This window comes from Chiroxiphia lanceolata, chromosome 17 (genome assembly GCF_009829145.1).
Source record: "Chiroxiphia lanceolata isolate bChiLan1 chromosome 17, bChiLan1.pri, whole genome shotgun sequence".
In the NCBI taxonomy this organism is placed as follows: domain Eukaryota; kingdom Metazoa; phylum Chordata; class Aves; order Passeriformes; family Pipridae; genus Chiroxiphia; species Chiroxiphia lanceolata.
Window position 1 is genome coordinate 9,196,222 of NC_045653.1, and position 19,498 is coordinate 9,215,719.

The 19,498-nt window shown below is 45.6% G+C and overlaps 1 protein-coding gene across 1 annotated transcript in view; it reads left to right on the top strand.

Annotated features, from left to right (window-relative positions):
- Positions 1-19,246, top strand: part of CDH4 (cadherin 4) — a 425,959-nt gene extending 406,713 nt beyond the window's left edge. The window contains exons 10-16 of the mRNA XM_032705113.1: positions 1,224-1,477; positions 4,837-4,979; positions 9,239-9,472; positions 10,534-10,767; positions 14,920-15,059; positions 16,999-17,163; positions 18,547-19,246. Coding sequence (XP_032561004.1) covers positions 1,224-1,477; positions 4,837-4,979; positions 9,239-9,472; positions 10,534-10,767; positions 14,920-15,059; positions 16,999-17,163; positions 18,547-18,753 — 1,377 coding nt within the window. The 3' untranslated portion in view covers positions 18,754-19,246. The remainder of the gene's footprint in view (positions 1-1,223; positions 1,478-4,836; positions 4,980-9,238; positions 9,473-10,533; positions 10,768-14,919; positions 15,060-16,998; positions 17,164-18,546) is intronic.
- The last annotated feature ends 252 nt before the right edge of the window (positions 19,247-19,498 follow it).

Here is a 19,498-nt window from a genome sequence, read left to right on the forward strand (position 1 = left end):
TACAAGTCTGTGAGTCAGCAAGGGTGGGTGTACTGGGAATCTTTATGCTTCCTTTTATTTATTAAATGTTGGCCCTGCCTGTCAGGAAATCATTTAGCAATGGGAACATTTGCACTTCAATCGAATAGAGATTCCGCTGTTTTACCTCTTGCCCCTGAAATTTGTTTCTCTCGTGTAGCCTCCTATGATTTGATTTCTCTCCTGACAATACTGGGTATTAAACAGGACATGGCAGCCAGATCTTGCTGGTGTAAATGAGCCCAGCCCTGCCGAAGTCAGTGGTGTTTTACACCGTGAGTGTTTGCTTTGCAGACTCAGCGCTGGAGAAGGTATCAGGGAGAGTGGTTATGCTTCTAAATTTATAAATCACGGCAAAGCGTTTTTTAACAGGCAGAGGTGTGATCCTGCATAACTCAAGCCTCCCTGGCAGATGATTAGCAACTTCCCTCGTAATAATTAGTGGGATGGTTTAGAAATTATTATTATTATACTGGGTTCAGTCAGTCGTGCCAGCAAAGGCTTTTCACTCGTCTGGCTCCCGAGACACATCCTCTTCACATGCCTGTTGAGGAGAGATCTGTGACCTCCCAGCAGCAATACCCAGCTGTAGGAGTGTGCAGGAAGCCTCGGGGGATAAGGAGGTGCCTTGCAGGAGGACCAGAGGTCCCACTGGAAGGGCCACCTGCTTAACCAGGCCAGGCGTTGTTCCTGGCAGCTCCACCGTTGCTTGTAAACTCATTTAAGAGGGAAAATAAAGAGCCCTTCAGGCTCATGGGTCCGCATAGACCCTCCTAGTTACAAAGTCAGCAGTTTTCAGTGCTAATAGCACTGCTAAGTACCCGTCCCATCCCTCTTAACAGGCTCCACCTGTTGCATTAGAGCAGCCCTGGGTGGGTTTGTTCATTTGATGCTCCACTCTCACAGGAAGGTTTTCTTTTGGAAACCACTTAGCATTGGAATGAAAAACAGGGCAAGTCCTCCCTGCTGTTTGAAATTTTTCATGTGTGGATTTTGTTTTAATATTTGACCCTTCAAACACTGGAAGGCCAAATCCTGCACTGGATTGAAGCTGGTCTGGATTTGCACCTTCGAAAGAACTCAGCTCAGGAGGAAACCAGATGAGGCAACAACTTTGATATCTGCCTTCTAATCTTGCAGCTTTCAGCCAGAAGGTAGAATTCATTCTCTGCTTGGCTCTATACTTGCTTGTTTGTTTGTTTTAGGCAGTCGATTACGAGATGAACAGAGCATTCATGCTGACAGTGATGGTATCAAACCAAGCTCCTCTGGCCAGTGGCATCCAGATGTCCTTCCAGTCGACAGCAGGAGTCACCATTTCAGTCACAGATGTCAACGAAGCACCGTATTTCCCAACGAACCACAAGTTAATCAGGCTGGAGGAAGGGGTGCCAACAGGAACAGTCCTGACAACGTTTTCAGCGGTGGATCCCGATCGCTTCATGCAGCAGGCAGTAAGGTGGGACACCAGGCAGCCCAGGGCGCTCCCATACAGGTGGGGGGTTCAGCTGCAGAAGTCTGGGGAGCCAAGCAGCTGAAAGCTGATTTCCAAACTAACTGATGTGATACAAATGAAATGCTTGGCAGGGACTGGCATCTGCAGTCAGGTGCTTGCAGAGTATCCCGCAAGCCTGTAAACTCACAATCCTCCCCGCTCCAGATAAGCCAGAGTCTGAGCAGCTGGGTCGGGGAGGGCAGACAGAGTTGGATCCCATGTTACTGGCTTGCCATAGGGCAGATCACACCTTCAAATGAAGCAGTTGATAACAAGAGGTTCCTGAGTTGTTACAGAGGTCAGGACTGCACTGTACCCTTTATCTCTGCCTTGCCCGGGATGCTCTGACCTGTGGTGTTCGTGCACTTCATAAACACAGAGGTTTAGAAAAAGGCAGCTTTGTTATTTCTGCTTTACAGGTGGGGAAACTGAGGCACAGAAGGGGCTAGGCCTGGGTTTTCCAAGGGAATGGCTGGGATTTTTAATCATGCCTTGTGTTGCTTTCAGAGGATTTAGGTTCAGCCTGGCTTAAAAGTGAAGTGCAAGAAGAGCTGTCAGCCCGGTTCAGTGAGGTTACAAACAGCTGCTGGGCAGGCTTTTAAGGTGTCATATAGTTGAGTATTGCCTGAGCAGTCAAACGCCCATTCACAAGCCATTGGCACTTGGTCTGTGTCTCACTAACGCTCCCCAGCAGCCCTTCCCTGCTCTCAGTAAGTGCAATTTGTTTTGACCTTCCGTTTCTCTTCAGACAAGCTGCCAAACACAACCTCCTCCTTACCTGCTTTCCCTATGAAATGGATTTAGCTGGCAAAATTTTAGCTTTGTAAAAGTCAGATCTAAGCATTTTAAGAGCACTTTTAGTCTGTGCTGTGACCAGGAGGGTGTCACTCACTCTGTTCTGCCCCACCTGGGCAGGCGGGGGACTGAATCCACAGTCCACGAGTGAGACTGACACGCCTTCCCACCGGGAAATAGTTGGCAGAAAAGTGTGTGTGAAAATGAGAGTCTTTGTGACACTTCCACAATTATTTTAGGTCTGTCTGTGCAGACGGGAAATGGCATTTCCTGCTTTTGGATACTTCTACATCCACAGAAATTTGTTTCTTTTTTCCTCCCAGCCTGTAAGGACTGCAGTATTTTTAGCAAAACCTGAGTAGACGATGTGACCACAGCTGAGGCCACTTAAACTTACATCAGTTGTGACATTTTGTGTCAGGAACAGTTTGAAATATTTCACCTGGCACAGAGCTGTCTGGTCTAGGAAATGATAGTTTATTCACTGCCTCATCTTGTTGTCTTTAGACAGGTATTGCGACTTTGGAGGAGAGAGACCATCCTAACTAACAAGCCCATTTTTCTTAGGTTCTTTTTGAAATATTGGCCTTTGAAGGGTCTTTATTTCCCTGATGTCTGTACCAAGGCTGGTTTTCAAAGGAGAGAGCAGCTCATTTCTGATTGAGTGCTCCCTCTAAGGTGGAGGTGGGTGATCTGTAATCCAAACGAGCACCTACCTTTCCTGTCATCGCATGTGTAGGGTCTTGTAAGACTTTCTGGGAATAAGAACAGCCAGTTACTTGAATTGTTTCTTTCCTAGGGCTTCCAGGACACACATTTTGTGTATTCACCAGCACTTAATTTCCAAACCCAATACAATCTCTCTCCTGTTGCATCAGGACAGCCAATGCCCAGGCTTTGCAAGAAGCAGTGGGGCATTTTTGGGGTCCTGTCTTTGTGAGCTATGCAAAGGATATCTTATTTTTTACTTCACAGTTGGCATTGGTGAGTTAGGAAAAAATATACCCAAAAAGCTAAGCCTATACAGATCCATGATAAGCACTCTGCAGAGCTGATCCAGCTGCTAGAGCCTTGCATACAATTTTTGGTCTCTCTAAATAGTCTTTGATGAAATAGAGTTTTTACAAATAGAAGATAAGGAAACAGGAGCATCTCCAGTGAGGCACAGCTTGGCATGGCCACTGTCACACCTCAAGTTATCCTCATTAGCCACAGATACATTCACAAAGTCAGCTTTGAAACTGGATCCCTGGTCATTTAGCAGAGAAAGGGCAGGAGCCTCACAGCAGTGGTATTAAAATGAAATGAAAACATCCCAAAGAGTCTAGCTCCATAAAATGTAATTCTTTCCTTTGGCAGGGGCTTGTGCAACTGGGTGTTGCTTTCCTGCTCACACGGATTGATGCAGCTCAAGTTTCCCTATGAATTTCTGCTTCAAACAGCCCATTTCTGGAAAGGGATATTCACCAGAAGCTGCTAGTGCTCTCACCTGCATATCTAACTACAAAAAAATTACATAAAACTATCAGCAGGTCTGAGTTAGCCATGAAATAAACTCAGCTTTTGTTTGCTTATTTCAGTCATTTATAGTTCAGCCATTTATTAGCTTCCAGTTGGATAGTAATGGTCCATCTCAGTTCAAACTGTACAAAACTGAGAGGTAGAAATCAAGAGCAATGAATAAAGCAATAAAACAAGGGAGAAAGATGAACAGAACATGTTGATCTGGAGAACACGGAAAAAGTTTACCCAAAACAAACCATGGTCAAAGCTGGTTCTGTAGGGCATGAACAGACATGGGCTGTGAGTTGACTGAGTAATTGGGAGGCAACTAGTCCTTCCAGCCCTGGGGATACTGAGGACTGCCAAGGGAATTCCTTGTTGCTGCTCTCTTCAAACCTCCCACATGCATGGGATCATCTTCCCTGCTATTTCAGGAACATGTAAAAATGTTGCAGGAGAGCAGGCCTGAAGCTGCTTCACCCTTGAGTCCACACCTCAGTGCAGCTGTGAGGTCTGATTACTGCCCCCAAGGCAATTGCTGATGAGGATGCAATTCTGATACAAAAGAGTGGCCTTCTTCCAATGTGGTATTCCCAAACTGTTGTTCATAGGCAGAAAACAGGAACATCCTTGACTTTAAAGCAATACCTATTTTAGGAAGGGCAAGATCAGGAGAAGGAGAGCACAGGAATCCATCCTCTGATTGAGGCATACAAATGCAATGGTCATTGCAGACCCCATTTCTCCTTGGCTGCAGAGACCTCGGGCTGTGGCCACTCCTGGCAGCAGGAAGCTGGCGTGTGAGTGGCACACAGTGGAAAGGAAAACCTTTTAAACGAAAGAAATTGAATAATTGCAAAGGTCAAAACCCATATACTCAATTAAGCATTGTGTTTGTCAACAAAACCAGTTATCCAAAGGTCCTTTGAATCACAGGTCAGGAGTCCAGAAAAACCGTTATCTCGAGCAATATTAAGGGTATGTCAGTGAAAAGACTGCCATGTATTTATTTCCTTTCTCTGTAGATACTCTAAGCTGTCAGATCCTGCAAACTGGCTGAACATTAATGCCACAAATGGTCAGATCACTACTGCTGCTGTCCTTGATCGAGAGTCAGACTACATTAAGAATAATGTCTACGAGGCCACATTCTTGGCGGCTGACAACGGTGAGCCCAGGCTTCACATTGTTCATGCTTCAATAAGACTCTAATGTGATGCATTAAGAGAAATGATGCCCTGACAGAGTTGTCAGTATAAGTTATCTTTTTCCCAGGTTTTTATGGTCAAAAATGTGAAAGTGGGACGGGAAATTGCTGGAGTAAATTAAATGTGCACAGTATACGGAGAGTGTTATTAAGGGAAAGGGAGGACAAATGGAAAATCGATTTGGGGAGTTCAGTGTAGCTGTGTAGCCTGAACTTAAAAAAAATATCAAAGGGATGTGCACTGCCAGGGCTGCCGAGCATACCAGTCCTGGTAATCGTCCCAGAGGCCCTGATCAGAGCGTTCAGGAAGCCCTCCATCAGGAAACCAGAAATAAGTGTAGGGGGATGGCAGGAGGGTATTAAAAATAAGCCCAGCTGTTGAACTGTCTGTCTGTCTGTCACTGGAGCTGATCACTTTCTTGTCACTACCATTCCTGAAATGTGCAACCACCATCAGAGCATCTGGGTGCTGGTGTGATTTATCACCAGAGCCACTGAGGCCAGTCAGTGTCTTCTCTCTTGGAGAAGTCCTGTTAAAGCTTGCTCTTCTCTACTCATTAAAGATCACTCAGTGCTTTTTTGGTCAAATTAGCACTAAGGACCTCAGCACTGGCCTCGCTCAAGGCAAGCAGCCCATTGCTGCTGCCCTGTATTTCTCTTCCTAATTCTGTTGAATTCTGCTAACCATACCTAAACGTGGCCATGCTAGTATTTCATTCATCAGTTCCTCCAGCTGGAAAAGGCTCTGTCAAGGGCTCAGGAGTTTCCCAGGGCAAGGAGAGGGCCTTCCTTCCCCTCTCCTGCCCTCACCTTCCTGCTGCAGGGTGCTGAGCACTCACTCAAACCAGAGCCGTCCTTCAGCAGCACAGTTAAGTCTGACTTTGGCTGTGAGCACCTTTGTATACTGCTCGAACTCTGCAGGTGCTTTCAGGGCAGTGTTTGTGTTAGATCTTGTCATCCCTCAGGCTGGAGGTGCCATGGCTGCTATGAGCTGATATGGTGGTGCTTGCAGGGCTAGTGAAAACTTCCTCCCTTTGGGATTCCACCCGTCACTTCAGTCATTGCATCCCAGGTCACAGGGGCGAGGGAAACTCCTGGAAGAGTTTCAGGGCTGAGGAGCTGTACCAAGAAGTGCATTTTACCCCTTCTGTGTGCCATGAATGGTAGGACTGGTCCCACTGCCCCATCTTAAGCTTCACCTCCATGAAGGCAGCCAGGGCAGTGAAATCTAAAATATTCTCAAGATGCTCTAGTGGTGGTCACCTGCAAGAGCCACAGAGTAAAACAGGTCAAATGAGTTGGCCAAGGCTGTTCACAAAAGCAGTGGTAGAGCTTGAACCCATCAACCAAATCCTCACCATCTGACCTTGCAAATCCTGGGCACTTAGTACCATGTGATGTGGAGTTAACCCCTTTCCTTGGCTTCGGTGCTGATGCTGCAGTGCATCAGCACCTCCACATCCATCCATCATTCAGCAGCTCAGAATGTGAGGACCTAGATAAATCTCTTTAGCCTGAAAAATTCATCTATCACTGGTATATTGCAGCCATTAAAATGTACATAAAGCAACACCTCATTTAAAATTCTGTCTAGAGTGCTCAGGATAACAGCTAAAGTTTCATCTAGGCTAATAGACTCTTTCCACATTTCTCCCAAGTTCCAGGTTCTCCAGCATCACGTACTCATCAAAGAAAGGGTTTGAGTCAAGGGTTTTGGTGGGGATTTTTCTTTCTTTCTTGAGGAAGCAGCAGTGCCTTCTTTCCTTGAAGTTCTTTTTGCTTCTCAGTACACGGAAAAGAAGAAGTTTAGCCGAATACTCCTTGGACATGTTCTCCTTCTCTCCCTGGGCTACAGTGCAAAGATACTCACTTTAGGAAAAGTCTTGGCTGCAATGTAAGGGGGTAAAAGGGGAATCCTAATTGGCAGCACAATTTTAACCTGCTTTCCCAGGAGAGTCTCTTGAATCACACTGTGTCTACACAAGTGTGGAACCTGGCAGTGTTTGAACCCTTCAGCCAATCTCACAGTGAAGCTCACAGAACTTAAATATATCATATTCCAACAGATTTCATGAAATAAGGAGCTGAATAGGGGAGAGAGAGTCTGTCCGAAGGAAGGAGGTTCCTACCCCTTCTTCAGTATCAGAGGACCTCATGGGAATTCACCCATGGGACCCAGTACTGTAGGAAAACAGGCTGAGAGCATATTCCTGCTTTTCTGCACTCAATGACAGGAAGATGCTGGTCAGCCACAGGCACAGCTTACTTCATTTCTGCCATGATTTATCAGGACAGTGGCCCAAGTTCCTTAGAAATTTTTGCACAAGCAGGATGGGAGCGACTCCTTCTTGCAGCTGAAGATGAAAACCTTGGCTTATACCCTTCTGTGGGAATGTAGGCTCTGGCACTGTGAAAAAGGCAGTGAAGGAGAATGCAAAAGTTAAATGTAGATGTAGAGGTTGTGTATTCCTCTTTCTTTTGTCATTAGTATTTCAGTCTTAATTTCAGGGAGCAGACCAGCTTCTCCTCTGGAGTGAGGGGTGCGATGGTAGTCCTCTTCTCAAGCATAAAATCAAAGGATCCTTCATTTTATATCAGTACCTGCTCTATCTATGTCCCTGCTCTCTCCACATAAGACAGCTGAAATAATGTGAAAAGTCCCATGGTTCCACTTGGCCATTTAAAAAATTGTTTGCTTTTCATTTCTCCTGAAACTGCCCCAGAACTGCACTCAGGAGCACAAAGAAACAAAAGTACCAGGACACAGAGCCCAACAATACTCAATAGCCCAACAAAACTGCATTTGTATGTGCAGCAATTGCAGGTTATTTCAGCCACGTGCCAGTTAGTGCCTCTCAGGACTGAGGGTTTGTGTTCTGTTTGTCTCAGAGGTTACAGTGGGAGCCTTGCTTTTGTTCCAGAAGATATTCTGGGTAATGTGAAAGCACTAAAATCACTTTGCTTCATCCTGAAAGTCAGTTTTCGTGTTCAGCCCCAGTGTCCTGATGGTCTGTCTGTCCCTCCATAACCTTTCAAGGCTGATCAAAAGACATTGTTTTGGAGGGTAAGCACCTACCCCCATGCTTACTAGATGAAAGGATGAGATCAGTGATTGAAGAACTTATGTGGGAACCATGAAAGAAGCATTTCCAAGGCTCCTTCAGAATTGTCAAGGCTCCCTTGGGAAATGGAGAAAGGAATGTAGGAAGGAAAGTCTGTGGAAGCAGAATTCTGGTGGGGAAGTGGTTTGTGTAGCTTTGTATCCAGCACTGGGAGGAAAAGCCAGGACTGACAATACATACTTAAAAAATAATTGCTGAAGCAACGCTGCCTGAGAAGGGAGGCAGGCAGTGAGCAGGCCAACACAGAGCTGCCAGAGAAATGTGTGGGGAGAGAAGTGAAAAATACTGAGCCATTTCTGGGAAGGCTGTTCTGTCCTGCCAGGACAGGTATTACTTTGTTAAAGTGGTCGTTAGTCAGACAGATTTGGCTCTCCATCAAGAAGGGGTTGGAGGACCAGGACTGCTGTGCTGCAGAATCCCTGCTGGTTGGAACAGATGTAGAGAGGATGCAGAACTGTATACTGGGACATCAGCTGCTGTGGGGGTCAGTGGCATCACCAAACATGTTCACTGGTGGTTGAGTCTTACTGTAGGCTGCCAACAAGGACCTTTCACCACTAAAGCTGGAGCTGGATGTGGGACATGCTGGACAGTCAGGTATTCTTTGAAGCAGTGTAATGGTCTGCAAATCTGTAATTGGCCAGCAAGTGCTACAGTAAATGGTGACCAAAAGTTTATACTACTTGGGGGTTTTTTTCCCTCCAAGCCCTCTTCTTCCTCTTGTCAGCTATCTTTCTAATGTTTTTTCTTCTTCAAAACAGCCATTACCAAGATTTGCAGGAGCAGCTTGGCATCACCTGCTTGTAATTTTAGTTTGACTAAGGACATTGCTGTAGGCTCCAGGTCTGCAGGACTCAACCTCCACGTTCTGCAGGAACGAAAAACAACATTAGGAGGCTTGGGGAAGTTTTAATAATGCCTCGTAAAGCAAGGGACCATGAAAGTGCATGTCCCTAATAAGGTCCAAGGAGGGAAGGTGAACAGCCTGGTTTATTGAAATGGGAAGGCAAAGAGGGGGCTGGTCCGTGGTGTTGTTGATCCCGCTGCTTCCCGAGTGATGGCCATGGGTCCGTGTTTGGCTCTGCCTCCCCCGTGCAGGTATCCCCCCCGCCAGCGGCACTGGCACTCTGCAGATCTACCTAATTGACATCAACGACAACGCTCCCGAGCTCCTGCCAAAGGAGGCACAGATCTGTGAAAAGCCAAACCTGAATGTCATCAACATCACAGCCGCGGACGCTGACATCGATCCAAACGTCGGGCCCTTCGTCTTCGAGCTGCCAAGTGTGCCATCTGCGGTGAGGAAGAACTGGACCATAACACGGCTGAATGGTAAATGGGGCAGGCAATCCTGAGGACATTTGGGCTCTCGTTCGCTAATGAGGCCACGTGCGGTTTCCAGCTTCCAAACTTAGCTAGTTTTTTTTTATCCGATTTTTGTTTTTTAAAGCGCATTATGGCTGACATTATAGACAAGATAGTTAATCAGGAATGATTTGTATCAGACCTGCAGCATAACTCTAAGAGCCTTGGCACTTGGCTTTTTTTAATGCAGTTCATAATTATGAACAGTTATCAGTGGTGAACAGAGTATAAATCATCCATAATGGCCAAGGGGAAAAAAGCTATTATCAGTCTTCCTTATGTTCCTCCAGTGTAATTGTCATAAGCCACAATCAGGATCAATGTTCATTTCTCTGACCATAATTGCATAAAGGCAGCCTTTTAATTTACCATGGAACCAGGAGGGCTAGGTAAGTGTGAAGATTACCAGTATGTGAAGGATTTTTATATTGCAGCGTGCAACCACAAATGGCCCTAATTGCTCTGGTTATTGGTAGTTTCAGCAGAGGATGGAAAATATCATGGAGTTATGAGCTGGTTTTGGCTTCATAGCTGGTTGCTCTTGCTGAGGTCTGGCAAAGAGTACCAGACCAGGGGTAACAGCTTGTGCCCTCACAGCTCAGGGCTCAATCTCTGTATCACAGTGGGATTACCTGGCTGAGCGTGTCATCAATGGGCAATGGGCTTCCCAAAAATCCCGAGGTGGGAGGGTGGTGAAAACAGAACCTGCACAGTGGCCAGGGTCAGCCCAGCCTCAGGGCTGGGCAAATGTGTTACTATTTGCATTTGATGCCATTTTGAACACAGGCAATTGGATTTGCAAATGGCACCGAGGTAGGTTAGTGCAGCAGTGAAAACACACGGTAATTTGCAGATCACAGGCTGGTTGTTGGCCAGACTGTTAGGGCAGAAGTCTGAAGCTGTCCTGCCTGGGTGTGTTGCTGAGAGCCTCTTCTTCAGGACTCTGCTCTAGCAGAGGAGCCTGCACAGGTGTGGCTGCAAGGCTCTACCAGTGTCTGTCATCTGTCTGTCCCTCTTGGTCTCTCCAGGTGATTACGCCCAGCTCAGTTTACGGATCATGTACCTGGAGGCGGGTGTGTATGATGTGCCCATCATCGTGACGGACTCAGGAAACCCCCCCTTGTACAACACCTCTGTCATCAAGGTGAAGGTGTGTCCCTGCGACGAGAACGGCGACTGCACCACCATCGGGGCCGTGGCCGCTGCAGGGCTGGGCACGGGGGCCATCATTGCCATCCTGATCTGCATCATCATCTTACTGAGTAAGTGCCACAGGGGCTGGCATGGAATCACAGAACGGTTTGGGTTGGAAGGGACCTTAAAGATCGTCTCGTTCCAACCCCCTTCCATGAGCAGGGGCACCTTCCACTAGACCAGGTTGCTCCAAGCCTCATCCAGCCTGGCCTTGAACATTTCCAGGGATGGTGCAGCCACAGATTCTCTGGGCAACCTGTGCTACTGCCTCACACCCTCACAGTAAAGAATTTCTTCCTAATACCTACTCTAAATCTACCCTCCTTCTTGTTTCCCAGCCTGTTGCCTGTTGTCCTATTCCTATGGCCGGTATTTTTGAAGCTCTGTGCAGAGGACAGATCCCTGAGCTTTGGGCTGTGGAGTTGGTTCACACATCTGCATTCGAACCTCCTTCACTGCAGCATCAGCAAAATGAGCTCTGCCTGCATCAGACTCGTCTTTCTAAGACTTAGAGTAGTTTTAAAAACTCATTATACCTGACAGCAACTTGTAGGTAGGTAGTGTGATAGGATTCTCCACATTTTGCAGGAAAAGGTGATACACTCTTCTAAAATCCCGTTGCAGACACCCCCATAGCTCTCAGGTCCCTGGCTGGCTGTGTATATACTGGTTCTCACTGGTTATGAGAGTCTGGCTAGTCCTTTGCAGAGGGACTGTGGTTTTCTGGTTGTTCCAAGGAAAAGAACAACGGTAGGTATTCCCATTGCCTGTAAAATGACTTCAGATTGGTTAATCTTGGAGGATTGTGAGTGTTTTTAGAAGAAGAATCCCCAGTTTGTCAGGTCGTCAGGAACAATGGAAGGCTAGGGGTGGATCACAGGAGAGGGTTGGCCATCCCTTTGCTTGAGGCAAAACTATCCCTTTTGCCCAGCAATACTGTCAGTCCTGAGCATTACCAATAGCCATGTGTGCACACACTTAAAAATAAAAATGATATCATTATAACTTCAAGCAGCAGTTGGCACAGTAGGAGTAGATAAAAACAAGAGCTGAAATGTACAATGAGGTAAATATTCATCAAGAAGCACAGGATGAATCCATGAGACTCTCATTAAAGCTAATAGGAGTTATGGTGCTAAATCACATTTAATATTTACCCCCAGTGTGTTTAAACAGAGAGCAGACAGAGCGACGTATGCTACAAATGTCACCTAACGGGGACGTGGTGTGGTGCATTAGGAGAATGGGTCATCCCTGGGCAAACATCCACCCTCCTGGGCTAGTGAGGGGAATGTATTGGTTTGTAATTGATCTACTGGATCAGGCTGGAGAGAGAGCAAGAAACAGGGGATTTGTGCAGACCCCACTCCTCACTCAGCCCAGCCAAGCCCATGGAAGCATCCCTGTGCCCAGCCCTGGTGGGCAATTCCTGTCCTTCGTTGGGTGTGGGGTCCCAGTAGAAAAATGCTTTGGCTGCTCCCTTCAGCAAAGGGGTTTTTGTGCTGAATTCACACCCAGATGAAGACACAGTGTTCATCAGCCCCACCACCTTCAGTACACTGGGGAGTGTGCTTAAGATTGCACTGGAGCCACAGAAGTGATTAAAGACAGGTCTTCTTTTTGCTGCTCTTGTATAAATCCAGTGCTAAAATACGATTTAAAACAGTTGAAAATCCTATTGACTGAAATTAACTTCAGCTGAAGGACATTTGATTTAAGAGATTCCTCTTTCCATTTTCAGATACATTATCCCATTTTAAATTACGGTTTTTATTACAAAAGCTTATTTTTACATTCATTGTAATTCTAATTGACTTTTTTTTTATCTTCAAGAGCTGCAAAGCACTGTATCAGTGATGAAAAATGTAATTTGCAATGAGCAGTTTTACTGTTACATCCTCCCAGTGTTTTGCCTCCTTTCTATCTGTCGTATCATGACCTCTAAACAATAGCCTAGAAAAAGGCAGATGCAGGATTTTTTTGTGCTATTTGTCCATTTTAGAGTCAGCAGGTCAAAGTTTGATGACTTTAAAAGGAAGAAGCAGCAAGGGGACAGATCCAAGATTGCTCCTGTGAAGGAAGCTTCTGCCTTTACCTTTGCTCAAAGGGGGTTTTTTCTTCTTCTTGCTACCTGATGTATTAGCTGCACAAATAACACATTTAGAAGAGCAATGCAGTAAAAAATTGTGAAGGGTGAAGACAATAGATTTCAAGGAAAACTACATGCAGAGTGAAAATGGGTCTAACAGCAGTAATAGCACTTCCCATTCTGCAGAGTGAATAAAAGGAAGGAGAGTGCACTACATCCACCATTGACACGCTGAAGGTCTTTTTTTTTTTCCAAGGTAGCTGTAAAGGCGTTAATGGCACAGTTTTTTCCACAAGTGCATGAAAAAAGTATCATTTAAAAAAAAAAAAAAGAAATAAAAAGATAAACCTCGGTAGCCATTATAATATTGTCTTTGTGGACCAGTCAGGTATCTTGTTGTGAGAGACTTGAAAAGGAACAACAAGAAAGGGGCTTCAATAGTCTGCTAAATAGCTGAGGTTTTATATTGCAGATAAGAGTTACATTTTCCTTCCTTTTCTTTTTTTCTGTCTTGAATAGATGTGGGATAAGCCTTAAAGAAATGCTGAACTATCTGGAAACAATTCTGTTGGCTGGCAGGCAGGGATGGCCGCCAGTTGGCACACAATGGCAGTAATGAGCTGCCCGGTCCTTTTCCACTCACTTCACTGAATTCCTGTTGGGCATAAACACTTTGGTGCTGGGAGGAAGAACTCCTAACCACCTCCTTCCTGTGGAGGGGCTGCAGGCTGGGCTGCCCAGCCCTATTCCCAGGGTCTGCTCTCAGCTGAAAACCACCAAGTTTGGGATCTCACATCCTGCCTGGGTTTGCTTGTGTTGGCTGCAGTAGTTTGGCACAGTTGAGGATTGACTCAGGTGAAATGAGCCTGGGCCACACGTTCCCACTTCCTCTGTCTGCCCATTGCTCCCTTCTCCTGCAGATTGCCACTTATGCAGCTTGTTGTGGGGCTTGCATGGAGAATGGAGGGGAAAGCAGACAGTGGGAGGTCTAACTGCATCAGCTGCCCAGGCTTAACTTCATTTTTAATTACATTATTTGCAGCTACTGAGTACAAGAATGAAAACGAACATATTAACAGGTTCTTGAGGAAGACAAGGTCTGGCTGCCTTATGTTAATGGAGACTTCAGTTCCCATATCGACTTCCATACAGTAATTCCCAGGGAGCACACAGCCCCTGGGATGCATGTGGCCCTTTGGAGGGTGAGATTGTGGAGCAGTGAGCCAGTGTTCCCTGTGGGTAAAGCTGTTCAAGAAGGGAAAAATTTCTCGTGATTCAAGAACTGTTCATCTGTCCGTGTTACTGTGCTGAGAGAGATTAGCCAAGCCTGGCATGCAGATGCTGATGCCTGAGGAGCTTGACTGTGTGCTACCAGATTTGCTCTCCCTTGTTCTGCAAAGCTATCCCTGCTTTCTGAAAGGATTTCAGATGATCTCAGATCTGCTTTGCAAGTGGATGGCCAAATGCATGTGCTAATGTCCTGGCTAATGTGATCTTGGAAGTCTAAAGAGCTTCCCTCATGGACCAAAGAAGAACATGAGGGAGTCCAAATTGGATTACAGGACCTAGTGTTGTGCAGCCTCCCCAGACCAGTCTTGCCTGGCCAACTGCAGACAACAGCAAAGTGACTGTCACACTCAGGGCTTGTGACCTGAATGGGCTGAACCTGTGTGACACTGCTGGAACAGCCCCTTGTGCACAGGTGTTGAGTGCCTGTACCCCTTTCCTTGTCTCCAGCTCTCTTCCCTCTGTCTTTATGTTATACCCCTGAATAAAATAAAGGTGGAAATCTAATCCTAAAAATTCGGGATTTTTTTTCAGAAAGCTGCAGTTTTCACACTTTCTGTTTTACTTTGATTGTGTGTTTTACTCCTGATAAACATTATCTCAATCAGTGTTGGTGACGGGATCTTCAAGTAATGTTTGCAGTGGAGACCTGCCACAGTATTCATGTCTCTCACTGATCTCTTCTTTAAAAATCAGAACATGCAGTACGATAACATTTTATTCCTCCTGCCAGCAGCCAGTGAGGTTCTCCGTAGTGGACAAGGGCAGATGAGGTGTTAGGACACTCCAGCCTGGCCTCGTGCTGTGGGAGGTCCCAGCTCACCCAGCTTCTTCCCTGTTGCAGCTATGGTTCTGCTGTTCGTGGTGTGGATGAAGCGCCGGGAGAAGGAGCGTCACACCAAGCAGCTCCTGATCGACCCCGAGGACGACGTCAGGGACAACATCCTCAAGTACGACGAAGAGGGAGGTGGAGAGGAAGACCAGGTGAGAGAAGCCTGTGGGTTGTGGCCAAGGAGGAGCTGTGCAAACTGTACTCTCAAAAAGGCAGAAACCACATTATTTTCACTACAGCACGTGCAAAGGGTTGTGTTCCCCTTGGTCATGACCAGGCAGCTTTACTGGCTTCCCTAGTGTGGTGTGGACACTGGTGAGAGGCAGCAAGTGCAGGAGATTCAGCATGTCACTGGGACACCTTCCTGTGCAAACAGGACCATGCCAGGAGGCTGGTGCCACATTGTGGTGGTGCATCCAGCTCCCCCCACTCTTTCACGACACACGTGGATTTTTCTACCCCCTGCACAGCTTCCTGGGGAAAGGACTATAAATCAATCCACTGACACTCATGTTCAAACAGTATTTCTGTTACTTCAGACATTAAACTTGTGTATTTTATCGTTCCCCATCAGAGACTTTTGTAAAACCAGCCAACAGCTGCCGCCTTCCCCAGCCCTGTGGCTGCAGGCATTTGGCTTGGCTTGCTTGAGCCCTGAGCTTCCGTGGGTTTTCCCTGCATCTACTTAATCATCTCCAATGTTCCTTTAATTTCTTTTAATTTTTGGACATGGTTCATGAGAAATGTCCAGATAGATCTGGGGGTTTTCTCTGTCACCACGGAGCGCACAGTGGCAAAGCTCCGCTGGGTGACAGAGCCCTGAGCCACAGGCTGCCTGAACACGTCAGCTTTTCTGCAGTGCTGCTTCTCACAGACACCGAGGCTGATGTTGCACGAAAACTTCCCTGGCCTGCATTCCTGGGGTGTGCTTTTCCACTGCTACTGATCTGTGTCCTCTGCTAAAATAGCAAAGTTTGGTCACTCATGTTTAAGTCACTGGTTTTTTACTCCCGCCTAACGCGAGTAAAGAGCCCAGGACACTCTCAAACATGATTGTTGTGCAAATTGTGTGACTCTACATCATATAATGGTTTTATTCTTACTTGTTCAATTGGACTGCATAGTTCAAGGTCAGTAACCAGGGCTGGTGCTCAAGGAGCCCATGAAACCACTGCAGCACATACTGCTGTGGAGGTCCCAGTGGTATCCAAAGGCAAACAGGTGAGCCTGGGGAGAGCTGCCATGACAAGCTGAGGCAAGGACTTACCTGAAACTTGGGAAGTTCTTATTCCACAGAAAAATCCTCACAATTAGCATTTCTTTTTTCTTGTCGCTGTCAAGTTATTTATAAATATTGCTCCTGGAGTTTCAGTCATCCCCGTCTGAGCACAGGGATGGTTTTACCAGTAGAACAAAGTACTGTTATAAGCATTCCAACTAGCTGAAGTATCTGGTTTCAGGCAACTACACTGTAGGCTTAAATATTTTAGAAAGGGTTCGTTAAAAATAACAGCAAAGGAAGAACAGCAAAACACCATTACCTACATGAATACATTTTTAATGAAATATTACCTGGTTCTCATGCCATGATAGAAACCTATTCTGTTGGGATTTTTCACAAGCAAAAAGAACATAATTACTTTGAAAGGCCTACATGCATAAATGCAATACACATTTTAATGTTTTTGCTTCTGCAGAAATGTAATTGCAATAATATGTCTACCAACACTATGTCTCTATATTATATTATATATTTCATCAAAAAGTTATGGATACACCTCTGCACATGCACACAAAAGCCAGGTTTTTATCCTAAATATTTAGACACTGTGTGAAATATTCAGAAAATATTTAAATACTTGATTTAACTTACGTTACAAGATGCACTCTTAGGAGGGCAATTTTATGAGCTACTCAGAGTTCAGGTTCATCTGTAATTTAGATAGAGGAACTGCATGCCCAGGGATAAGATTTGCCCTCAAACTTCAGCGGAAACAGAATTACACCTCTCGACTTGTTTGCACATTGAGTGAGTAGATGATCTGAATAAAAAGCCCTTGATTTCACACTGTGCCTTCCCATTTGTCACAGGATTATGATTTAAGCCAGCTCCAGCAGCCAGAGACCATGGATCACGTGCTGAACAAGACACCTGGAGTCAGAAGGGTGGATGAAAGACCTATTGGTGCTGAACCACAGTATCCTATCAGACCAGTAATCCCACATCCAGGGGATATTGGTGATTTTATTAATGAGGTATGTTCTGTAGGGTGTCCTGTGTCACATCTTAAAAGCTTGAGCAGCCAGCTAAAGTCAGGTTTCCCTGACTGAATGGAGCAAGTGATGGTGTTGCTCACACCAGAAGTCTGATGCAAGCCAGGGGAAGTATTGGCACGAGCAAAGGACTTGGCTTAATAAAGGCATTGAACGTGTAAAATCCAAAGTGGAAGCAAAAGGCCCAAGATTTCTGTCTTGTGGATATCACAAACACCATGCTTTTCAGCACCCAGGCAGAATGAGCCATTTCTTGCTCCTGAACTTGTAATTATTTCAGCAGTCTGTGCCTTCCTCGTAAGCTCTGTTTGGTGTAAAGCCTCAAAGAGTTTGCAGCACAGAGAGGCTCCTCTCAGATCAGAGAGGGTTTCTTTATTTTATGTTCGATTACTGCTCCTTTATCTGCTTGTAGAAAATATCTGTCCATTTGGTATTTTCTTATCTCGTTTTTAATTTTGAGTGATTGAGTGGTTACAAACCAATCAATGCATTATTTCCTCGGAGACAAAGCACACCATCCATTTCCTAAGCCAGAAAAATAAATGTTACAGCCATTTAATTCTATTATTACATGCATTTCCTGCTGTGCTTTTTCTCATTTTCATCATTGAAACCCCTTTTTCCTTTGTTCCTGCCCATCCTTCACTCGCATTTACACACATCCATACTCTTACACGCATCCCAACTCTTTTCACTGCAGTGAAACCAGCTCCATCTCCCCACACTAAGGCTGAGGGTTCTGAAGGTGGAGCATTTTGCTTTAGTGCAGGTCTATTCCACCAGGCTTTTCCTGATGCTGGGCTGCAGCAAAGCAATTCTTTTTCTCCATATCCCGAGGCCATTTCTGTGGCCTGCCTACACTGCTGCCCACAACGCACAGGAGCAGCGATGCTTCCCAACCCTCTGCCCAGGATTTCACACCCCATGTCTGTCCTAATTGCAGAATTTTGCTTGGAGTGATTTTTTTATTTTGTTTTCCTAAGGGAGAGAAAATCATCAGAATTAAAATAATTGTAGGAGAGGACAGGTGCTGTTCCTTCCTTCTTTCATTGGAAATCTCAACAGGCAACCCCAGAAAGGACCCGCTGGCCAGAGCACAAAGCTTTCCAAATCTAGATGCTGGGAAACAAGCCCCTTCCTACTCCATTCCACTTTTTCAGAGGCACTGGGAGTTACTGGGTTTTCTACTGGGGGCAGCTGGGAGGGCTGTACCCAAAGGTGCATCTGGGACCCTCGTTTTCTCACCATCCTCTTTTTATCTGCGCTGCAGGGATCCCCAACATCCCAGCAGCCCGGACACCCTTCCTTAGCACCATAAAAACCCCATGGTGGGTATTAACACCGTGTGTTTGCCCCCCCACCCAGGGCCTGCGGGCAGCAGACAACGACCCCACAGCCCCCCCCTACGATTCCCTGCTCGTCTTTGACTACGAGGGCAGCGGCTCCACCGCCGGCTCCGTCAGCTCCCTCAACTCCTCCAGCTCCGGGGACCAGGACTACGACTACCTGAACGACTGGGGGCCCCGGTTCAAGAAACTGGCGGACATGTACGGGGGAGGCGAGGAAGATTAAACTGACCTCATGTTATTTAAAAAAAAAAAAAAAAAAAAAAATTTAAAAAAAAAAAAAAAGGAAGGAAAGAAAAAAAGAAGAAGAAAAGAATTTAGGAAAAAAAAAGAAAAAGAAAAAACAACAAACCCACAGACGACAACGTTAACAAAAAGAGCCGATGCAGGAGCAAGAACTGTACAGATGTGGCAGCTTTTTTAATTAATATCCCCTGCTGACTGTATTGTTATTTTTAGTGGCGATATAGGAGGTTTCTTTTTTTTTTTTCTTTTTCCTTTCCATTTTTTTTTTCTTAGAATATTGAGCTGTCTCGCATGAACACTTGTCTCTGCTGCAGGTTTCTTTTTGTTATTTTGGTTTTTTAATGTCAGCTGGGATATTGCTCGTTTACCTGCTTTATGACTAAAGAGAGTGAAAGGCACTCTGTCTTAACTTGAATTTCTTAGAACAGAAGCACTGTTTTTAAAATATATATATATATATATATTTGAAAGTGCCTTTTGGTGCATGTGTCAGATTCCCTTCAATCTCAGGAGTGATGAAAACAAACATACAACCATCCTGGGCAGCACTCCCTGTGACCCTAAGCCAGTTCTAGCTGGGAAGGAGTTAACAAAAAGGAACTGTGGAGATTGTTTCTTTTTTGCCTTTTTTTTTTTTTTTTTTTTTTAAAGGGGTGACTCATTCTGGGGTCAAAAGAAGGGGGGGAGGGGGGAAGATGTTTTGAGTCAAAATCTTAACAGCCATC